This window comes from Nomia melanderi, chromosome 2 (genome assembly GCF_051020985.1).
Source record: "Nomia melanderi isolate GNS246 chromosome 2, iyNomMela1, whole genome shotgun sequence".
NCBI classification, from domain to species: domain Eukaryota; kingdom Metazoa; phylum Arthropoda; class Insecta; order Hymenoptera; family Halictidae; genus Nomia; species Nomia melanderi.
The window spans coordinates 27,312,052-27,333,985 of NC_135000.1; the positions used below are offsets into that span (position 1 = coordinate 27,312,052).

The window sequence follows — 21,934 nt, forward strand, 5'->3', positions numbered from 1 at the left end:
TGTGTAACGCGTATCCCAGAATTTCCTAGGTTAGAAAAACGTTTTCCATTTTCTCGGTTCCTCGGTGAAACCAGCGATCTTTTGTTATTTCATTGCGATCGATGATGTCGGTTCTGCCGTGAACCAAGTATCACGCAAGTATGCAAATGCATGGATGCTGCATGGTCCAACTGAACCAGCATGCGCGCGCAATCTCCTCACCCCTTTGCGGTGACAATACAATGTCGCTGCACTTGATTCGTTGTTACGGTTCGCTCAGTTCAAAGTTTCAGCGTGTTTGACGATGATAAGAAAATCGTTGCCTGCAAATATTAACCCTTTGCACTCGAAAGATTTCCACTGGAAATATTCAACATTCCCCGATGGGACGTAGACGACATTGTTTGAAACTTATTCGATACGTTCGCGGACGGGAAAAATTTTGACGAGCCGCGAAAATAGAAAAAATGCAAATGCTATACTGCGAGGGTTAAAGGGCATAATTTCAAAAAATTAGGGATACGTAGAATTAAATTCATGACAATGTAGATTATACATTTCAATGTTATAGAATTCTTGTCATTTTGCATCACAGTGTAAATGAATTCTATAGCATTCCGCAACAAAGCTATTTTATTTAAATATTTCACATAACAATACAAAGTTTCATTTAAAATACTGAACATTCAACATTGTAGTTTTGTTGTATTAACACTAGGTCTACCGAGCACTATCTTGTGAAAATTTCATTATAAAAACTACAAAGTGGATTAATTAAGATTTTAATTGGTTTAAATTCCAGCTTGTTACTTAATCGGCTTCTTTAGTAATGTCTCAGATATTCGTACCTCTTCAGTAATCACAAGAAAAATCAAGGAATGGTCATTTTGACGCATTTGATGATTCTAGTGTTAAATCAAGCAGTGAGTCACCTCTCGATTGCAAAGGGTTGATTAATATTTTTTTTTAACACATTGCCAGCCCTAACTGCCAGTTCTACATTAATGAAACATTTCGGATATATATAACACAGATAAAATTACATAATCTTATTTACTCTTTGTTGCAAGTTGGAAATTTAGCTTTGATTGATATTTAAAAATATATCAATATACTCAACGACGCTCGCGTGTCCAGCAACTGAAATTTACCCGGCGTGCAATGCGTTGATATATTGCTTTGATATCGACTTGACGGGAAGAAGGCACGGGGAGATAAAAAAAATCACGAGAACAATAGGATGTCGTGTGAGACGTTCTATTTTAATAACTTATAAATTACATAAAAATTTAACGCGCCCGTTACGCTTTCAAAGATATCTTTTGTTCGAGTCTGAGGAATTTGGCAAGCACCGTTAGGCTCTCGGACATGAGACGCACGGTACAAGTGTGCATCCGATAAATACAAATTATAATACAATGATAAAAATATAATGTCCGACGAAACGTTAACGTTACGGTTCAGAGGGGTTAACTCGCGCGCATCCGAGTCGTATACTTCGAGCGAACGCGATATAGTAAGGTAGTAAACACAGTACACGCAGGCCCGTGAACATAAGCCGTTTCAATTAGTCATCCATATTATCTGTTGTCGAACTTTAGCATCGTTCTCGTTACGTAAAATATTTTCAGGGCCGATCGTACCAGGCTACTTTCCTGTTGCTCCGAAACCCCGTTTCAAGGGGGTTCAATGGATTTAACACTAGAACCACCGGATGGGTCGAAACGACCCATTAATGATTTGTTTTCCAATTATCGAGGAAGTAACGGATGCTTCTCCGAGAAACGACTAGAGACATTGATTCGCCAATACACGAGCTACACTGCATGAAGTCTCGATAGTCGTTCAGTTTCCACGGAGAAATTTGAAAAAGACGATACGACCGCTCGGCGGTGTTCCAGTGTTAATACCCAGCTACATCGTCACCTCGAACTACACGAAACGGCGCGTTCCCGATGAATTTTTGGTGCTTGCGTTTGCCGTGGATTGTAATATCGTACGTTGAACCGTACAATAGGAATGTCTCGCATCGCTTCCCCGTCCCATCGTAAAGCGCAGAGAGATTCGTAATGGCGTTTGTCGCTACGCCGAGAAACACCGCAGGAAATTGCGTTTACGATGGTCGCGGAGCAGGGGGGGTTAGGGGTTACGAGTGTCGGTCGAGAGACAACGTCCAACAGAGATTCGATTCAATCCGGTCCAGCTCGGTCGGAACCGATCCGATCCGACCCGACTCGACCCCTTCCCGTCCGCACCTTCCTGAAGACAACAATTGACGTAAAATGTTCCGTGTCGATGTGCATCGGAGAACGTGAACGTGAACGCGAACGAATTGCGCGCGCTTCTGTCACAGTTGCGCCCGTTTCCGCGGCAGTTGCAACAGTAACGACATTGGAAAAATAAACGCGTATTATTTTGATCTCTGTTTCTTAACTATGCATACCTTACGATTTAATTGGTTCGCGTATGGCGCAATTGCCCGTTGACGCATTCAATGACGACGGTAAGTATGTACAGAGGCTGACGCGACGGGCCCGGCCGGTATCGGCGCAGCCACGCGAGGCGAATTCGTCGCTCGCCGCGCGTCTCTTCCCGCGATCCGCCGAACAATCGAAGTACGTTCCATCCCCGAACGTGATCACCGTCGTCCCCCGCGACACGCGCACGCGTTCGGGACAGGTTTAAAACACCGGACACCCCAACGGGCGGAGCGTGCCGTACTCCTCGCGCCTCGTTCACGCGCGCTAATTAAATAATCCGCACTCCTCGCGTTAACCTACTCGTATACCTTTCGTAAAAGTACTAATTTGAGGTAGACTCTGTAAAACTATCGAATAACAAAAATATAACAACTATATGCGACGTCCTATCTGAAGGTCCTCCCTCTGTCCGAGTCGTCGCTATCTAAAATAGTTATCCGCCGCTGGACATCCGAAACCGGGGATTCCCAGCGTACTCTTCGCGACACGCTGCCGATTTCCTCCTCGTACTGTTCACGGGCAGCCCGGCTCGACGAGGATCGTCGAGCCGATCGGAGGAGGCAAACGGAAGCGAGGAAAGGAGGATCGAACAAGAATATAGCGTTTGAAGACGGTCACCGCCGTCCACGTTTCGCGTGTCCTTATCGCTCGGTAATATAAGGAACTATAGGATACGTTCGAAGGGTACCGTTGAGACGGCATCGAGAGCCGTCCGCCGACTCCGTCAACCGGGCATCGAACGCATTGATATCGGCTAGTTAGTGATTTGAAAGAAAGCGGTTAACAGGCCATCGGCATAGGTTTCATGTTGGCCACCGCGCTCATTCTTCGCACGGGACCGCTGAATCTCTTCTCGATCTCCTCGAGGGACCGGCCGCGCGTCTCCGGCACGCAGATGATCACGAAGACGAAGCCGATCAGAACGATCGTGCCGAACAGCCAGAATGTCCCGTACGCTCCCAACAGCGAGACGATGTCCTCGTACGTCTTCGTCACGACGAACGTGCAGGTCCAATTGAAGGCCGTCGCGACGCTGGCGGCGGAGCCGCGTATCTTCACCGGCAAAATCTCGCCCATCATCAGCCAGGGGATCGGGCCGAACCCTAGCGAGAACCCGATCACGTAGACGATCAAGCTCAGCAAGGGTATCCAGCCGAACGACGACACGTCCGCCTCCACCTTGTCCTTCGCGTAGAAGAACCCGCCGAACGTGAAGAGGGTTATGATCATCGAGACGCCGCTTATGTACAGCAACATCTTTCTACCCAGCTTGTCTATCACGGCCGCCGCGACGAACGTCGAGATGAAGTTCACGATACCAACGATGATCGTCGACAGATTCTCGTCGATGCTGCTACCGGCGTCCTGAAACACAGGGACATTCGCGATTAGAACGATCGTTATAGAAGAGTCTCGCTGCGTCCTTGAATATTTGGACCGTGAATTTGAACACACCTTGAATATTTGGACGGTGTAGAAGATGACAGCGTTGATACCAGACAACTGCTGGAAGAACATTAGGCCGAGCGAGATGAGGAGCGGCTTGAAGTGGTTCTTCTTGAACAACTCCATGAACGCACCCTGCGAGACGTGTCTCTCGCTGTCGACGTGCAGCTTTTCGACGGCAGTCAGCTCGTCGGTGATGTCGGTGTCCTTGCCGCGCAGCCATTGCAACGATTTACGCGCCCTCTTCGTCTTTCCCTTGGAGATGTACCATCTCGGGGTCTCGGGGATCGTGAACATCAGGATCATGAACGGGATCGGCAGACACGCGCCGAGCAACGCGAGGTTTCTCCAATTCAAATACATGCCCGCCGCGAAACATAGTAGAATCCCTAAGGGAAGAAGATGATTAAACGTCTGAGTAGAATATAGCGATCTCGTCGACCTGTCAGTGATTCGGTTTCAGACTGGCGAATCTCGTGTTCTACTGGACTGCGACATCCGTGACGATGTCAACCGTGTCCCGTTAACGTTCGCCAGTTCAGTATGTCGACCGTATTGGCTTCATTCATCTCGAGCTACGACTCGCTGAATGAAAAATCACCGGGCTGACAGGTCAAGGAGGCGAAACGGAAAAGAGAAGTGCACGTACCTGTATTACCAAAGGCCGTCGGCAGCAGTCCGAGCGTGCCTCGCACCTCTGGTTGTATCGTCTCGCCCAGATAGACCGGCAGTGACAACGAAGCGATGCCGACGCAGAAGCCGCAGAGCGCGCGACCGACCAGCACCATCGCGACATTGCTCGCCAACGCGATCAGTAGCCAGGCTGCAATCGAAACGTGAATCGCCCGTTAACGCTTCTTCCGCGGAATTCGAGTGAACGGCCGTGAACGCAACGGAAACCGGGAACGTGATCTTGTTCACAAATTTCGCGGGCCTGCGAGCGGCGCTCGTTAGGAATGATTTCCCTGACGTTTCGCTGGCATTGCGAAACTGGCTGCGCTAGGGCTCTAGACCGATACCGGCGCGCAACGCCAGCGAATTGTCGGGAAATGATCCTCAACGAACGCCTCGCACCCTGGAAACTTCGAGTAATACTCATTCTACCGCAAATCTTTGGAAATTCTTTCGCGTTGCAAACGTTCCCGGAATTCCCGGTGAACGCACGAAAAATCGGCGTCCTAGTATTCGTGATCGCGAAAGTCTGGAATAAATTGTATTGTGACGGTACCTGCGATGAAAGGCAGCGCCGTGGCGAGGATGGTGTTTCTTCTGCCGAGGTACTCGATGCAGGGGCCACCGGCTATGCCGCCGAACAACGCGCTCAACGGCATCACCGAGCCTATCCACATGCCCTGAAAGCAAATCGATCGTTGAACGACATCGAACGGCGCGCGCGTCTATTACGCGAGTAAGTATCCAAGTACTCGGCCGCGAGCCAGCCGGCGAATTGATCCGGCATGGGAATAACGCTCGAAAGATTTGTACGCACGGCGAACGCCGGGCGGCCTTCGAATATAAATAAGCGGCAGAGCGGCGAGAAGAAAGGAAATATCATGGAAGGAAGGAAATCGTTCACGCGAGCCGATTAATCGGCCGATCGCGTACACCTCGACGTTCTCTTCGCGCGGCTCGGCGGGCAAGGAGCAAGAAACCGAACGAAGGAGGAAAGAGCGAGAGGGAGACAGAGAAGACGCGGAAGTGTCGGCGTCGGTTTAACTCGGCCGCGAGCTTATTCCCGCGCGTGCAACACTCGCGGAGAGTATCGCTGACGAAGGTTACAAGGGGACTTAGACGCGGCGCGGGCGCGTCGATCGTGCGGGAGCCAATCGCGCGCCGCGCCGCGCGAGGCTCGAGGCTGGCCGGCCCACCGATGCTTCGCCACGGACCAACGGGGTCGTAATCGAAGCGTCACCGTCGCCCTACCATTGACGCACTCGAGGTTAAAGTTTTAATCATCCATTGACCCTTCCGATATCCGCCGACGTACCCTTTCGCTTTATGGAACGATCAATCGATCAAATGAGGACGCGATTCTGATTCCCTCCGATTGGAAGCAGCTCCTTCTCTCTCTCTCGTTTTGCTCTGTCGATTCGCGGTGGAACGCGGTTTCCGCTTGGAACCGATGGAAGAACCTGCCAGGCCGCCCGATCCGCAGCACTTCCGGTTGCGGCGTTCTCCAACGGCGCGGGCCTTATCGGAGGAACCGACGCTCGCCGTTCGAGATGATCGCGTAATCGAGAGACGCATGAAAAACGGAACGTGCCTTGCCGCGGATCACCTGGCCTTGGCTCGTTTCCCGGATAGGAAGGGAATCCGGATAAAATTGTTTCTGTTTCGAACGGAATGCACGGGTGATTGCGCGCGGTGCTCCTCGGAGCACGTTTGTTTGAAAACATTTACGACGCCGGAACGCGGCGAATGCGTCCGACCGCGATACCGCGTCGCCTTCGTGCGTACAGCTCCTTACGGCTGGCGAAATAGCTATGATCAGTAGCGGTACTCACCGTTTCCTTCGTCACTTCGAACGTGGCCGTGGCATTGTCACGCATAGAGACCAGACCCGGGGATGTGAACGAACTGGAGTAGCCAACCACCATAGAGCCCAACGACACTGACAGAGCCGCAAGCACCTGTGGACCAACCGGTGCGATCGGACGTTAATCATCATCATCATCATCATCGTCGTCGATGCGTTCCCTCGGAATTCGCGATCGCGTGGCGTAAAGTAGCGATACTTAACACTTAGCGAACCGAACGGGGAGACCTCCCACTTTGCACTTAGCAACGCATTCGCCTCGTATTCCGTTTATCTTTTGTTATTCATTAAGTCTTCAAGTGGGATTATTTGCAATTCATCGAGTACCGTTCTTGTTTATACGGAACACAGTCTCTAAGCGAATTAATTGAACGAGTCGAATTGAAGATCACGGAGGAGGTTGTGCAGTTGTATTCCTTTTTAGGCGGTCGCGTAAGCGTTAAGAGTTCTCGCGACCGCGCGATCACGCGGAGAAACCGGGATAGCTTTCCGACCGACATTCGATACGAAAGGACGGTCGGTGGTTAAACCGAGCGCAAGATGGCCGCCGCGAGGCGTATACGCGGCGGCGTATTCGTACGCGATCGCCGGCGCGATAAGGGTGGCCGCGACGGCACGCTCCGCGAAACGGTTAACAATGTCGCCGATAATCGTTCGGGGGATCGAGGCGCGATCGATTGCCGATACCTGAGTGAAGGTGCATTTAGCGACTGGCGCGTTGCCCGGTACTTCGATGTTCACATGGGTATCCGCTCGCATAAGAATCTTCATGGTCGAGGGTTGGCGGCTGCCAAATCGAGTCAGAGGAAAGAGCAAAAAAATGCCGAGCCGGCGGACGGAAAATTTCCGACGCGACGGGTATCGATTCTGTTTTATTCGATCGAATTAGATTACGATCTACGGTGTCCTCCTTCTTTTTTCCCCTAGCGGCGACGCGATCGCGGCCGCGCTCGAGTTCCCGTCGTTGATTCTCTTTTTGTTTCCCGTCTCCTCCGCTGCTTCCTTCGCTGGTTTTTCCTCCGGTCGATCGGTATCTCGCGCCGTTATCCGTTCGTCGTGTATCTACACCGTCGACGTCGACGCCGACGTCGCTCCCGTAAAATATTGACGCTCGTTATTGACACTCGTGGACCGACGGGTGGTTCTCCGCTTATATAGGGAACGATGCTGGGGGGCCGCGGCTATCCCTTCCCTTTTCGCGGCGAGGATCCATCGTCCGCGAATCGGACGATTATACGTATATACGTGTGTATGCGCGCGATCGTTTCGTTTGGTTTCGCGTGCCGCGTACGCGGTCCTACGCGCGAGCGTAGCTCGTGCCATTCCTTCGAACTTACTCGGCACACCGTCCCGTGCTGTCCCGTGCCATTTCGTCTCGACTCGTCTTGTCTCGTCTCGTACCGTTTCTGTCGTCGGCACGTGAGAGATACATTTCGGGAACGGCCGACGCAACCGGTCCGACGGAAAACGGACACGTGCCGAAACCCGTTTACCCGCCCCGCCGCGGAACCTCCGACGACACCGGGAACATTTCCATTAGAAATCGTTACCCGGAATATGGATCCAGTTCTCGCGACGGGCAGATTTACGCGAGGCCTGCCGCGGAATCGTCGTCAATGTCCGATCTTACTCGCGACCTTCTTACGCGTTGCGTAATCGCCTTTGTCGAACCGCTACGCGCCGCATATTCATTTTTTTCCCTTTCTTTTCCCACGAGCCGAGGAATAAAGAATCGATGGTCGTTACTGTTGCGTCGCGCCGCACCGCGCCGGCCGCGTTTCGATCGAGCGGCCGGAAAGTTTCGGGTCGCCTTGGTCCCGTTTTCCCCGGAAGTCGGGGCGAATACGCGGAAGTGGAAATCGCGGCTTGCGAAACGTTGGCTCGCAACGATCGGATCGAACCGCGAGGAGAATCGGCCGAAACCGTTCTCAATGCGGCTCGCCGGCGCAGCGCCTCGTGGAGGAGCGTTAGCGTTATTGTACGCGGAGCGAAATTAAGTCGGTCGGTTATTATCAAAAGTGCGCAAGGTCGCCGCGACATAGCTCCATACGGACGCGAATGCACGGACGCGCGGAACGGACGCATGCCGCGCATGCATGCATACGTCTTTTGTTTTCCGTAATTGTCTCTTTCGATGGTGCAACGACGGAACACGCGCGAGAGATCGGCCAGACGCGGTGCTTATTACGATCCCGCGTTCCTCGCGCATCTCGTTTCCTCCGCGACCGAGACCAGCGTATTATTCGCTAGTCTGCACGACACCGTCCACCCGCCGCGCCGGCTCGTCTCCTGTCGCCTCCGCTCGTCGGAAACAGGTGTGCGAGTGGCGCGTGCAAGGGCCTCTGCAGATCACGATACACGTCGCTGATTATTCCTAGGTTTCGCGTGTGTTTCGACGTACGCGGACCGGTGAATCGACGTCGATGCAATTTGCATCCGTCTCGGAACTCAAGCTTCTCCTTTTAGCTTCGAACGTTTTATTTTCTACGATGATCGTAGATCCTATTGTTGAAGTCGACATACGAGTTGGGAGAGACAGACGTAAAACAGAATCCAAAGCGCGGAGGCGAGCTGGCGCGACGCAGATTTCACGAAACCCGGCGACGATGCATCAGCGATGCGTATCGTGATGTATGCAGGGGCCTCGAGTGTCTCGCGATTTCGTTGTTGCAGCTCGGACGACGGTTTCGGCGAAAGCGAAAGCGGACCCAGAGAGGAGAACGAGATCCGATCTCGCGGAGTCGTGTCGTCGGAAGCTTTCATAACGCGGCCGACGTCGGTAGTTGTCGTTGCTCGCGCGATGTTTATTCGTGTACGTCTATTTGCGCAATAATATGTGCATCTGTACGCAACGCGTGGATGTCGTAAACACGAAGATCACGATCCTCTCGAGTTTAGCTCGATCGAACGGGGCGGAGGAGGCACGCGAGGCATCCGCGACGAGTCGATCCGATCCGATCTCATGCGACTGCGCTCGCATCGATCCGGACCAATCCGATTTCTCGCGCGGACCGTCTCTTATCGGACGCAGATACCGTACGGCCGGGTCGTACCGTTCGACCACTGGCACCGGAAGCGGCGATCCCGGCGAATTCCAAGGGAAGGATCGCGCGTCGAGCGCAGCGAGTCGCGGCCGGAAAAATTTCCCGACCGCGGCCGTTTCTCGCTCGCCGTGCCATCCGTCTCGCGTCAAGTTCGAACCGTACGAGCCGAGGCGAACCAACAAATGGATCAAGGCTGATTCGTCGTAGTGCGTATCCTTGAGGCTCGTACGCGAGAAGAAACGTACCAGGCCGCTGCTGTTCCCCTGCGAGAACGTAATCGCGAGCGCGCGTACGGTAGAAAGTCGCGGGCCGCGTAGATAAATCGCGTCGCGATGAACCTCGATCTTTTTTCCTCGATCCGGCAACGGCGAACTCGGCCGGAACGTCCGCCGTCGACGCGATCCCGCGTTTGGTACTCGTTGATTGCCGTCATTATCGCCGCGAACGAGCAAAAACGGAGGGGAACGGTTAAGAACCGAAGAGATTACCTGCGTGGCGAAGTGCTTCTGCTTCGTCTCCCTTTGGAACTGGTACGCGGTCTCGTGCAGCTTCTCCATGCCGATCGAGTCCTTCGGCGACTTCACGTCCTGCGAACTCATCGCCGATACTTTGCTAGGGACTACGGAGTAAGGGGGTTGTTCGCCGGCCAGCAGCGGGTCGAGCTGCTTGTAATCGAGCTCGAGGTCTTTCTCGAGGGGGTTGTAGATGCGAGACCCGTGCAGGGCCTGTTGGTGGTTGTTCCTCAGGTTTTGCTCATAGTAATGGTTCACTGGAGTGGCTGCCACGCTCCCCGGAGAAGGGCTCTTCTTCTCCACGATAAGGGCGGTCTGGCTGTTGAACGGGCTGACGGTCGTCGCGAGGGTCGTGTTCGACGAGCAATCTAGGCTGATACCCGAATTGATCGTCGACGATCTCGCGACCGTGGGCACCTTCGTGTAATTCTTCGGCAGGACGGATCGCTCCTGAAAACAAACGAACGCTTCGTCAACCTCTCGTCCCACGATCATCGGGAAAATCTACTACCGGCATCGCGATCGCGGAGATTCGCGACCTCTAAGAAACGAAACCATGGTCTCCATGGAAACTCTGAACCGTACCGAATGCTCGGAAAGGAATCGATGATCAACCGGAGATTCGTTTCACTCGTCCACAGTGTAATAGGGTTGCGATCGGTCGTCCGCGGCAAGGGTTGCGAACGATCTCTCCGTAAACGGAAGCGGAATTGAACTCGCGCCGACCGCGAATGGAGGAACAATGGAACTCGCGCTGTCCGGCCAAGTCTCGGAACCGAACTGTGCCGACGGGGGATGAAACCTCGAAGTCGGAGTATTTATACTGGTTCCGTTTATCGAGAATCGGTTCGAGAGGAGTGTCGCTCGCCGCGCGAAAGAGAAGGAAAGAAGCGGTGATTATCGTAACGAGCCAATGACGAAAAGCGGCGGACGAGGAGAACGTGATTCTCGCTCGCCGATTAAGATGACTTTTACCCCTGGTTTCGCCGATAACCCCCGTGAACTTTACGATCGAACCGTGAGACGTACACATTCGCGAATGTTGCGCTCGTGCCTGGTGGATGGTGGCCAGTCCGGACGCGTGTCGCGTACACAGGGGCTGACCGGGGCGGACCGATGGACCCCGACTTTGCCGAATTTTTCCAACTGTCACGACCGGGAACAGTGCTCGATGACACACGCGTATCGCTCGACCATTGCAACGTTAATGACCTTCTAACTGTTTCCTTTGTAACTCGGAAACCGACGGTCGTCTATCACGTCATTCCGCATAGATTTGCAAATAATCGGTTCCCATCGCGTCGCGTATAATCGCTCACCGCTAGCACGCGCGATTGATCGTCCGATATTCCCTCGGGCTCTATTCTCCGTTCCGGCGTAATCGTCTTTTCCCGCGGCATCGCGGATTATCGGTGATTTCCAGGCAGCTGATAATACTCGACGTTCCCCGGTTTTCCTGGTTGCGATTCGACGGACGCCGTCAATCAATCTCGAAAGCGTGTTTCCCGGAACAAGAAACTTCTCGTCCGAATATGCTGACCCGTCGTTATTCAACCCCATGGATACTGATTCTTTTACGAATCAGTTTCCTTCAGTTTCGAAGTATCTTCTCGCGAATGTGGACCTACTGCATTGAATCATACGCGATAAACTCGATACTTTCTTCCATCTTTAATCAGCACCGCGTGCGCGGCGGATAAGCAACGGCGGACCGCGTTTCCTCGTTCGAGCCCAGCTTTTCGACGCGCGCGCGTGTCGGCGCATTTGTTTAGCGGACCGGAGAGCCTCTTCTTGCGAATGACAATGGGAAGCTATATTTCATTTTTATTTACATAGACACGAGCGAGCGCGGACGATGACGTCGCCGTAGGGTCGTCCGTTCGGTTGTTTGCGCGTGCTATCGTTTCTACTTTGGACGGGAACGCGAGATAACGTTCTCCTTGATATCCGATTGTCCTCGATACATCGATGCCTTCTCGCAACTTGCGGTCACAGCGCATTATTCATTGTCACTTCGCCGAGAAAACAAGGAGCGCGAGACGCGATAAGGCGCGCCGCGCCGCGCCGCTCTTCATCTTCCCGGACACGGGGGTTCACCCGCAAATTTCGTAGGAGCGCGCGCGAGAGCGCCGCTCGGCCCGAGGCGGTGGCGCTATCTGACACGCGCGTCCCGCAACGGGACGGGTCATCGCTGCCGCGCCGTATCGGGCGAGCCGGGGAACGAGCAGAGAGCGCGCGCGATTCGCCTCAGCGAGTTTATCGTTCGAGCGCCGACCGGATCGACGCGTGTCGACTCGTCGTTCGAATATTTGCCGCGAAGCGCACCTTTCAAACGCCTTTCCCGACGATCGCGAGCCGATACTCTACGGACGCTTTCGGGGAATCGGGGATCAACTTTCGATCCTAGCTACCGCGGTAACCGGAAGTCCGTTTACACTCTTTCGACAAGTGCTCCGATCGAATCGGCGACCCGGTGAAACCGTCGAGCGACGGAAACCAAAGAAAAGTCGGGAAATTTGAGGGAATTTTTAGGTCTCGATGCCATGAAATTCATTTTTCTGCTCATTTCTGTCGCATTGCGCGAGAGTTGTCTCTTCGTTTTCGATACCGATCGCCTACGCGACACGGGGTGTCTCCGTTTTCTTGGTACGATCAATATTTCAGGCGCATCCGCGTGATAAAGGGATGAAATTCGATGTAGAAGGGGATGAAATTTTGTTGTATTGGCCAGTTTTCGTGGTTGGTCAGATGCAACGATCAATATGCTGTCGGAGACAGTTAACATCCCACGAGAGGAAAATATTGACGAGACTCGAATTAAGTGTGACATTAACATGTTTAAGTAACGTACTTTGTACCGATAACTTCGGGAGCATGGTAATTAAATGTACACGTGCGGTATTCGGATTTCATTCTCGTTTTCCGTTTACTCCGACATGGAAGATTCACCCCTCGATCGGTTGTACCATGAAAACTAGGACACCCCGTATATTTAACGTTTCGCCTGGGCGTAGTTTCGATCGGTCGTCGATTCTATTTTCGTCTGCCGAAAACACCGTACCGAAAGAGCCACCCTTTTCCTCTCGAAAGTAGACGAACGCGATAGAAACGCGGCGCGGAGACGCGTATCTGCGAAGCTTGCCGATCTTTCCGAATATTTGGCATTCCTGGAAGAACAACTAGCGCTTGCGTCACTCCTATTTGCAGTTGCTCGAGCGAATCCGCGTTGTTTCCGCGTATCGCGAAGCGAGTAATTGCAGCGTGCGACGGATTCCGGGACGAATTCCGCTAAATTCGTCGCATAGTCACGGGTTTTCCTCGAAATCCCAGGATTCGTCGCGTTCCCCGACGAAGCTGGCGCTGTAAAATTTCAATCCATCGCGGGGAACCGTTCGGACATCGAAGTTTCGAACGATCGTACGGGATTCGATGTTTCTATACTACTTCGAATTACTTTCACCTCGAATGATTTCGAAGCTGAAAGAATGCTTTTCAAAGAATGCTTTTCAAGCGCTCGTTCGCTCGACGAGCACAACGAATCCTGCTAGATCGGCAAAATTCGCGACGAAGCGACGAGTCCAACGGGATTCAACGTGGGACGATTCACGCGTCGAATCCTCCGGAAACTGGGCAGACGATTGCAAGCGATGCGCATTTTCCGACTTTCCGTCGAACGCGTGGTCGGCTCCCCTCGGTGATACCATTGCCACGAGATCCGCGCGTGAGCTGGCGTGATCACGCCGGGAACGGAGACGTTTCCCAGCCGGTCGCTTTTCAAGCTGCGCGTTTCCAAGCGCGCCCCGTTGCCCCGGTTTCTCGCACCGCGTTTCCGTTCGGAAACGTGTCAAATCCCGGAACAGCGATGGAATCAGCCACGACGGTACCGATCGAAGCGTGGATATCGAGTCTCTCCTAAAAACCGAGTACGCCGCGGCGACGCGAATCGCGAGATGCTAAAGAAAAAGAGAGAGAGAAAGAGAAACACAAAAGGGAGGCGGAAGAAACGTGACACGATGAGAGGCACATCGAGCAGCGATGACTGGTCCGGGAGGTTCTCGAGAGAAGAAACGAAAGAAAGAGAGAAAGGCGAGAGTGAAAGTACGTCTAAAAGTGAAGAACACAGAGACGACAATGGAGAGATTAGGGGCTCGATGACGTCGCGAGAAGGAGTTACTCTCGAACCGTTTCCAAAGGCTACGCGGTCCCGTGCGATTCACCTGGACGACACACGGTGCGGTTTCGTTCGAACGATCCGAGATCGGTTCCGCGGATCTCCTCGACGCGACGAGACTTTTGCGATGCCGTCTATGGAATCCGATGCGGGCGAGCGCGAGGTATCGCTAGACGCTCTACGTGTATTCCTAGCGAAATTCCCGTAGACTTAGAGGAATAGTGACGTACCAGCGGCGTAGACACTCGTGGCTGAGGAAGCATTTTAGCGCTGCGTCCGTGTCAATTAACGTAGAGATAAGTCGACTGCAGTGCTCACATCTTGCTGGCCGAAATATATATTATGCTACGGAAAGCGGTACAGAGAGCGGCGGGGAGTGCTAGATAATAGTTCCTCAATATCTTGGGTAACTAAGAAGCTGTCATTCGCTCACGATATACGGCTCCTTCTCGTTGTTATCAGCGCGTTCGGACCGCGTGTTGCACCTTACCTATATTCTTTCCCATTTCTCTCTCGTTTCTCGCCTATTCGCGGCAGTACGCCGCCATCGGGGACGTCGCGACGTTCGGGGCTCGCGGCTTCGCTCTCCTGCGAGCCGAACTCCGAAGCTCGCCGGCCTGTGCGGGAACCGAATATTCCTCCAACCGGACCGGACCGCGACGCGACGATTCGCAACAGGTGTCCCCGGAAACGTTCCTTCCCGCGGATCTCCTCGTGCCGTGCATCCTCGACGAAACCGCGCGTCGATCGCGCGTTACCCGAACGCCGAACGGAACGAAAACGAACGGAGTCACCGTCGAAACCGGGTCGCGATAACGGATCAAAAGCGGAACGCGACGCGATCGCGCGACGTCGCTCGTCCCGAATTTCTCGTCGAACGACACCACCGTTCGATGATGGTTTCCGCGCGGTTCCATTGATTTAACGATGCAACGACCGCGCGAGTACGTACGCACGGAATATTCCCGCGAGTGCAAAGTACGCGGCCGAACTAGCGCAACGGAAACCGAGCGAGTATCGTGCTCGTGGAAACGCGTTTTTCCCGACGAAAAAAAAGAAGCGCACGGGAATCGCTGGAACAATACGCGCGTCGACGTTTATCGCGGGCAAAGTTCGATGGGTGAACGTGCGAAGCGAGTGAATGGTATGGAAGCAGGTCCGAAAATACTTAGAAACTAATTATTGGTAACGTGATGATAAATATCGTTTATTGAATTTCTCTGTTTGCTGCATTACAAATTTTACGCCACCTCTAGAGATTTGGTGCACGTCGGTCGACAAATTCTGGTCGCACGACGAGTCCTAGAAGACAATGCAAACTTCGGGATTACATGTGATCTCTTTCTTTTCTTTTTTTTTTCTTTTCCCTTTTAATCCGCGATTCCGAATACCGTGTCCTGGTATAGCGGGGGTCGTGATCAGCGGCGACCCAGCTAGGAACGAGGGACGGCCGACGATCGATCGTCGACGCGTTCTCAATCGTCCTCACTGGAAACACGCCGGTACGTATCCCGCTTTAGCCGATCCCCATTAGCGACCGTTTCTGGACGATGAAAACAACAAACTGTGAGGCGAGGTGGGAGGATGTGAACAGAGAGAAAAATAAAGGGAAACGGACACGAGACGTTCGGACACGACGACCGCGCGGAGGAGCAAAGTTCTCGGACGCGCGTCCGTTCGAATCGCCGCGCGCGCGTGCGCGCACGTGCACACGTACACGATTCCTTCTCCTCCGACCAATACACACGCACACACGCTACACGGTGTTATCGCGACGATCGATATTTTCCGATCGACCGTGCACGTTTACCCGCGTGTACCTGTGCTCTCTCGCCTTCGACTCTGTGCATGTGTGCGTGCGTAATGGTAAAACGCGAGCGCGGAGAGGTGCGCGCGTGTAGGCCGCGAGGAATTCACGAGACCGATACCGGAAGAGGAAAATAACGTCGCGAAAGGGGGGGGGGGGGGGGGGAAACAGGATAAAAGAACGGAGAAGAAAAATGTTTGCCGAGCGAGGAACAACCGCGGCACCGGTGTCCGAACAAAGCTGCGATTGCGCAGCGATCGTTCCACGGACGCACGTTCTCGGATGCACGCGAGACGGCGGACTCGATAGGCGAGCGAGCGAGCGAGCGAGCGAGCGAGCGAGTCTCTTTAGGGTGTTCCCGTGGAACGGTGAAATTTTCGGTGGATTCCGTGTGCGTGACGCAACTTCGTACAGCCGTGTAAATATGTACAAAAAGCGTAGGCAGAGAAACGACAGCCAGAGGAAGCTGAGCAAACACCTCCGTCACCCAGAGAGCGTATCACCGTCGTCGTTACAAGCGGCGGAGCTTCACCGTGACGGACGCCCGTCGAAGCCGGCTTTCGAAGGAGACGACGGACCGCGGACCGTGAACGAGGTGGTCGCGCGTCGGCGCAGACGTCGCGCACACCCGGGGAGAAAGGTGGAAAAAGTGGCGTCGATTTAAGGGTCGCCGCACACTTAACGGCGCGCCACGAATGGCATCGAATCGACGTCGGCCTGACTTTCTTACCCGTAACATCGAACGGGAACGCTCTAAATAGCGGTCAGACGGACGCATCCCTGGTTTGCGCCACGAACAAGTGAAAAGACCGACGTTGACGGCGCCGTTCGGTTGCGGCGTCAAGTGTGCGACGACCCTAACGCTGGCATCAGCGTCGCCGTTGCCGGCGATATCGGAGACTCGGTGCCCGGCGTCGGTGTCGGTGCCGACGACGCGACCATCGGTGGAACTTTCCAGAACCTCGGGAAGGGGAGACGGAACGAACCGGCGAGAGCGCGCGGAATCGTGGAAAGACACGCTGGTGAAAGCGAGACGGAGAGAACCGGGAAAGAGAGACAGAGCGAGAGAAAGAGTTAAAGCGAGAGAGACAGACAGAGAGAGAAGAGAGAGAAAGAGAGAGAGATAGAACGAGCGTGTGTGTGGCATGGGAAGCGAAACCGCGGCTGTGGAGAACGGTCGGTTCGTCGATTGCGAGCGGCCAAATACGTGGTTACGTGTTACGTGAAAGATAGCAGCACAGTGTGTTGTGTCTTACCTTCGTTCTCGAAACAGGCACTAGGCACAGAGGCCATTGCTGCATCATCTGTCTCCTCTGGGAGCCGGACATCCTGGCGGCTGTACTCAACACGCTTTCCCGACGTCGAATCTGACTCCGCTCTCGTCCTCTATCCGCGGCAAGATTTCCGTGTTCTCTCGTTCCCCCTGTGTATCGCCTCTTTCCCCGGTTTCTCGATCTTCCTCGGACAGCTGCGAATCTCCGTCTCCTTCGAATAAATCGATCGTGCGCGCCAAAAAGATTGGGCGAGGTGTGTTCTCTCTCGATGAACGTACTGGCTGGTGCGAGGCTGCGCAGAAAGGAGATGGCTCTCCGAAGCGGTTAAAGGTTGAACGATGCGGCTGTGCCGCGTGGACGATGATCCAGCGTGCGTGCTTGCTTTAGCTTAGCTTAGCTGCTGCAGTGGCCCTAGTTGGTACCACCGGTCACACAACCCTTTCGTTGCGTCGCGGCCTGTGATGCACCCTGACACGCCGGGCCTTCCCTTGTTTCTCGGTTCGCCTCGTCTAGCCTCGTCTGACCACGCAGCGTCTCATCTCACTTGCTCGTCGTGGCCTGCTGGCCTCTCAACTATAGGCTCTCCGGGCTCTCGCTCCGTTTTCGTGCTCGCCGCTTCGACTGCACCTGCAGCGTCTGCTACATCTACCGCCTCCTTCGTGGATAGTCGTTTCGAACCGTCCCCGACCGACTTGACTCGTTTCCACGATGACTAGATCGCGTTTTAGTAGCTATATTTAAATGTCTCTACTGCTTCTTCCTCTTCTTCTTCTTCTTCTTCTTCAGCTGCTTCTGCTGCTCGTGCCTCTTCGTCGGTAGTGTCTCTCCCGATCCTCGTCACAACTTTCGTCCGTTCCGGCCTGTCTGTTTATCTATATATATCACAGTATATAGCGTGTACATACACACCAGTGGAACATATGTGCATATACTCGTACACATATACCCTGATACCGGCCGTCCGCACGTTGTTGCTAGCCGTGTACGCTTCTTGGACCGTTGGAAATATGAATGAAATGCGCTTTTACGTATGTTTTGGAACTTTGCTAATCAGATCGGGGGGTTTGTCTCTTTTATATAGAGGCTTGTGCGGCCGTAAGCGCCGCCTCCGTCGTTGGGGCGCGCACGGCTGGTGGGGGCACGCATGCTTACCCCGTGCCCCTTGATCCCCTCGCCGGCACCGCTCCTTGCATACCACCCCTCTTCCCATCTGCTTGTTCTGGCTCCCCACCCTGGCTGTGCCCCGGCTGAACGCACCGTGTTGCGATGGGTCGCGTAGCGCGCGTCGCGTCGTGTCGGGTCGCCAGGCGTCCCTTTTGCCGCGCTTCTCACGCGAATCTATCGCCGGACACCATAGAACGCGCGCGAATCAATTCCCGTGGACCTCCTACGTACACCGGTCGCCATTAATGCCCGCGATCCTATCAAGCTTCAGCCGCGATACGAGAGATCCGCTCCGTAAGAAGCGCGCCGCGAGGAATCCGGGATCAGCGTCGGGAAGACGGACACGCTATCGACCGCCATAGACAGGATTTCTCGCGCGCGGCTCCGGTCCTCCTCGTCGGCGATCCGATCGCCAGGACTCTCGTCTTTTGAGCTTCCCGCGGAAGGTTCCAGTCGTTCGACCTCGTTCGATCGCGACCGTATACAGTCCCTCCCGATCGCGCGGACGCGTGCACGCTCCAGCGCGGATTCCGTCTGTCGCTTTCTCGTCTGCCCGCTCCGCTTTGCTTCCACCTCGGACGTTGATCCGATCGAAAGATTCGTGTTCACGACCGGGACGGTCGCACCGCCGATCGTCCGTCGTTCGAACGGTTCCAACACCTCGGCCGACCTTTCTCACCGCACGGAAATAGGACCATCGACGGGACGAAGAAGAAAGAAAAAAAAAACGCGCGAAACGGCGACACGGGTTTCGCATTTACGTCGTAGAACCGCGGTATCTCGCGCTCCCACTATTTTCAGCTTCGCGCAAAACGCAGTAACGATAGAACGGACGTTCTCGCGATGAAAAAAAGGATGCCACGGAATAACCGGTTCGCTTTGCGTCACCCGCGATTTCGTTTTTACTGTTTACCATTTTTGCTCTTCTTGCCTCGCATCCTCGCGAGCCTCGTGTGTCTAGCATCGCGAATGGAAACGATCGGCTGCATCGTTTCCGGCCGAAATGACGAAACCGGGAAGGAAGAAGGCCCCCCCTCGACTTCGTCACGATGAGTCGAGCCTCTTCGATTTCGTCGGTTGAACCTTAGAACCGATTCCGTTCGGAGAAATATCGGTATCGGTTCATCGGTTCCGAGTACGATACGTGTTGCGTTACTCGGCTCCGCGAGCTGACTCCCCTAGCGATTCGATCGTGAAACGAAAACCTCGCGGGGAAACGCGTCTCTCGCCTCGAACCGGAGTGAAATTTTTCCAAGAAATTTCGGCTCCCCGCGCCGACTCCGAGAGCCTCGGAGGCGTGCGTCGCGACGTTCGATTCTTTGGATCGACGCGGCGAGCACCTTTTCAGGTGATATCTGCGACGCACCGCACGTTCTTCTAATGCGCACTGTTTACACGCCTCGGCGAAAACATCGTCGGAAAAATAGGTTTTTTTCCTCCCGCGGAGCGTGCATCGTGTTTGTGCGGATTTGTGTTTGAATAATCAGCCTGCTGACCGCCGCCGCGGCTCCGATCAACTTTGATCTCTGTTTTCTTTCTGGCCGGCGAGCACGCGCCGATTCGGCGGCGAACAGGAATATTGGGGACGAGCGAAGGGGAAGCGGATCCCGGCGATGGACGCGCTCGATTATTTTCCGCGTGGAACCGGGAGAGGCGAGATTTAAACGTTATCGCAGGAACCACCGGCCGCGTCCTGAACTTGACCCCGTCTCGTGTAACCGCGACTGCGATTCGACGCATCGGGCTTGAAATTCCCTTATCTGCGTCGTTGGTCGCGCCCGTTAGTCCCGTCGGGATATCCCGGTGGTCCAGAATTTACGAGCTACGACGACGACTGAGTCTGTTGCGTCTCTCGTTCGCGAACAAGAGACGCAACAGAGACACGTTCGATCGTGGACCCGTTCCTTTCTCTCGCTCCATTCCTCGGCCCTCCTCGACGGTCAGAGTTCCCGGCAATTGTCGCGTATCGTTACATCACGGAACACGGTCAACAGCTACGATGATCGATAGAGGTTAATCGATGAAACGAATCGTTAGCGGCCGCCGAAGGAAAAATACCTGGCAGTTTCGTCTCGATAAAATTCTGCGGGCGCCGCTATGACGCATAGCAGAGGCGATTACGCGGAGAGCGAAGACTCGACGGTGCGTCCTCTCATCGCTCGCGTGCCAATTGATTTACGTCGGAACGAGTTCTACGACGAAAGTATCCAAAAATTCCGAAACGTGGGCAGCGACGCACCGATCGAGACCGAAGACGAAAGGGGCTCGTCGAACGGAGCTGGGCTAACTCGAGCGTTAACATCGATTCTTCGGGTATCGGATCGCGTGTAATTATTATGCGTAGCTAGACTCGATTCCGATGTATACACGATCACCGCGGTGTATACACGACATCTCGCCGCGACTGTAAAATACGTAACACGCATAAAAACATCGTTAGCCTGTGCGATAATCGAATCGTTGTTTTTCTAAGCACTGCCGTTCGCTTCGAACGTTTATAGCCGAAAATTGATGAAGTGCGCGAACGTACGAGAAGCGATTACTGCGTCGTCTAACTGGTGGTCGATGGTCTAGACGTGTATCTCGCTTGATAACTATCGCAATTTCATCATCGTTAACACAGTACACGACCGTAAAACTGGTACGGTTTATCGCGATACGTTCGTCCGATAAATTCTTCCCCGTACTGCAATCAGCCGCGATTGATCCTACTCGAATTTATTTCTAATCACGGGATCGTCGATAAATTGTGTTCTTGGGTTAGATATCGGTCAATCACGGACAGGTACGAGGGTCGTGCTGTCCGGGGAAGGACTCTTGTAACAGGAACGCTGACGCTTTCGTTCCGTTCATTCGTTCGCTCGTTCGTTCATCGACGAGGCACTTTTACCGCGACGGGAAAGAGACGAAAGGCAGGCGGCGAAGAATGCTCTAGAACAGCCGGTCACGATTCTAATACAAGCTAGTTGTAAGAAGCGAGGCGCGTGCGTACGCGATATCGTCGCATCGGCTCATGTCGCCGTCTCGTTCAGCGAATTGGCCTGATGCCCTGCTCGTTCTGGACTCGGGGGCACGGTTAACGCTGTTTGCCCGGATCCCCCGGTAGGGGTCAAGTAGAAACAACCCTTCGGATCGCGAACGGCGGCTATTAATCCAACAGATTGTTTCTTTGGAGTTCTCGTCGTCGTCGTCGATCAATCTGTTGTGTTCGACCCTCTTTCGATCAAATATTCCGCTGTAACTGTTCGCATTTTATATTCCGTATCACGTTCGGAAGACACGGATCGAATCCGAGCGACGGAGCAGATATTCCCCTGACCGGCGCCTCCAGTTTAACGAATCTGAAACATCGTGATTAGTAGCTCTGCATTTGGTTTCATTAGACGAAACTATAACCGCGAGACCAATGGAAAAGACGCGACAAATTGAATACCACCAATCAGAATCCTGATTTTCTCGGCGAGATCACAGATTACGGAGTTGCGTTACGAAGCAGTTAGATTTCCTGCCCTTTTCATCTT

At 53.8% G+C, this 21,934-nt stretch overlaps 2 protein-coding genes across 4 annotated transcripts in view; one reads left to right on the top strand and one right to left on the bottom strand.

Moving 5' to 3' along the window:
* LOC143174140 (RING-box protein 2-like) overlaps positions 1-21,934 on the top strand; it is a 28,473-nt gene that overhangs the window by 2,231 nt on the left and 4,308 nt on the right. The gene's annotated exons all lie outside the window — the stretch shown is intronic.
* Positions 1,223-18,415, bottom strand: Tret1 (trehalose transporter 1). Of its 3 annotated transcripts, none has more exons than XM_031991252.2 (7): positions 17,232-18,415; positions 9,974-10,447; positions 6,410-6,535; positions 5,134-5,257; positions 4,555-4,728; positions 3,915-4,294; positions 1,223-3,824 (listed from the first exon to the last, which is right to left on the bottom strand). In XM_031991252.2, exons 1-7 carry the CDS (start codon positions 17,301-17,303, stop codon positions 3,240-3,242), a joined length of 1,935 nt encoding a protein of 644 aa, XP_031847112.1. In that variant the 5' UTR covers positions 17,304-18,415; the 3' UTR covers positions 1,223-3,239. The 3 variants fall into 3 exon arrangements, with proteins under 3 accessions (XP_031847112.1, XP_031847113.1, XP_031847114.1); XM_031991253.2 differs by lacking the exon at positions 17,232-18,415 and adding an exon at positions 14,399-14,504; XM_031991254.2 differs by lacking the exons at positions 9,974-10,447; positions 17,232-18,415 and adding an exon at positions 7,129-7,594.

Excerpts from the sequence above, each read along its gene's own strand:
- Tret1 (XM_031991252.2), bottom strand. The coding sequence starts at position 17,303 with ATGTCCGGCTCCCAGAGGAGACAGATGATGCAGCAATGGCCTCTGTGC. Across the intron at positions 10,448-17,231 it reads TGCCTGTTTCGAGAACGAAG|GAGCGATCCGTCCTGCCGAA; the intron begins GTAAGACACAAC and ends GTTTGTTTTCAG. Across the intron at positions 4,295-4,554 it reads GACGGCCTTTGGTAATACAG|GGATTCTACTATGTTTCGCG; the intron begins GTACGTGCACTT and ends TTCTTCCCTTAG.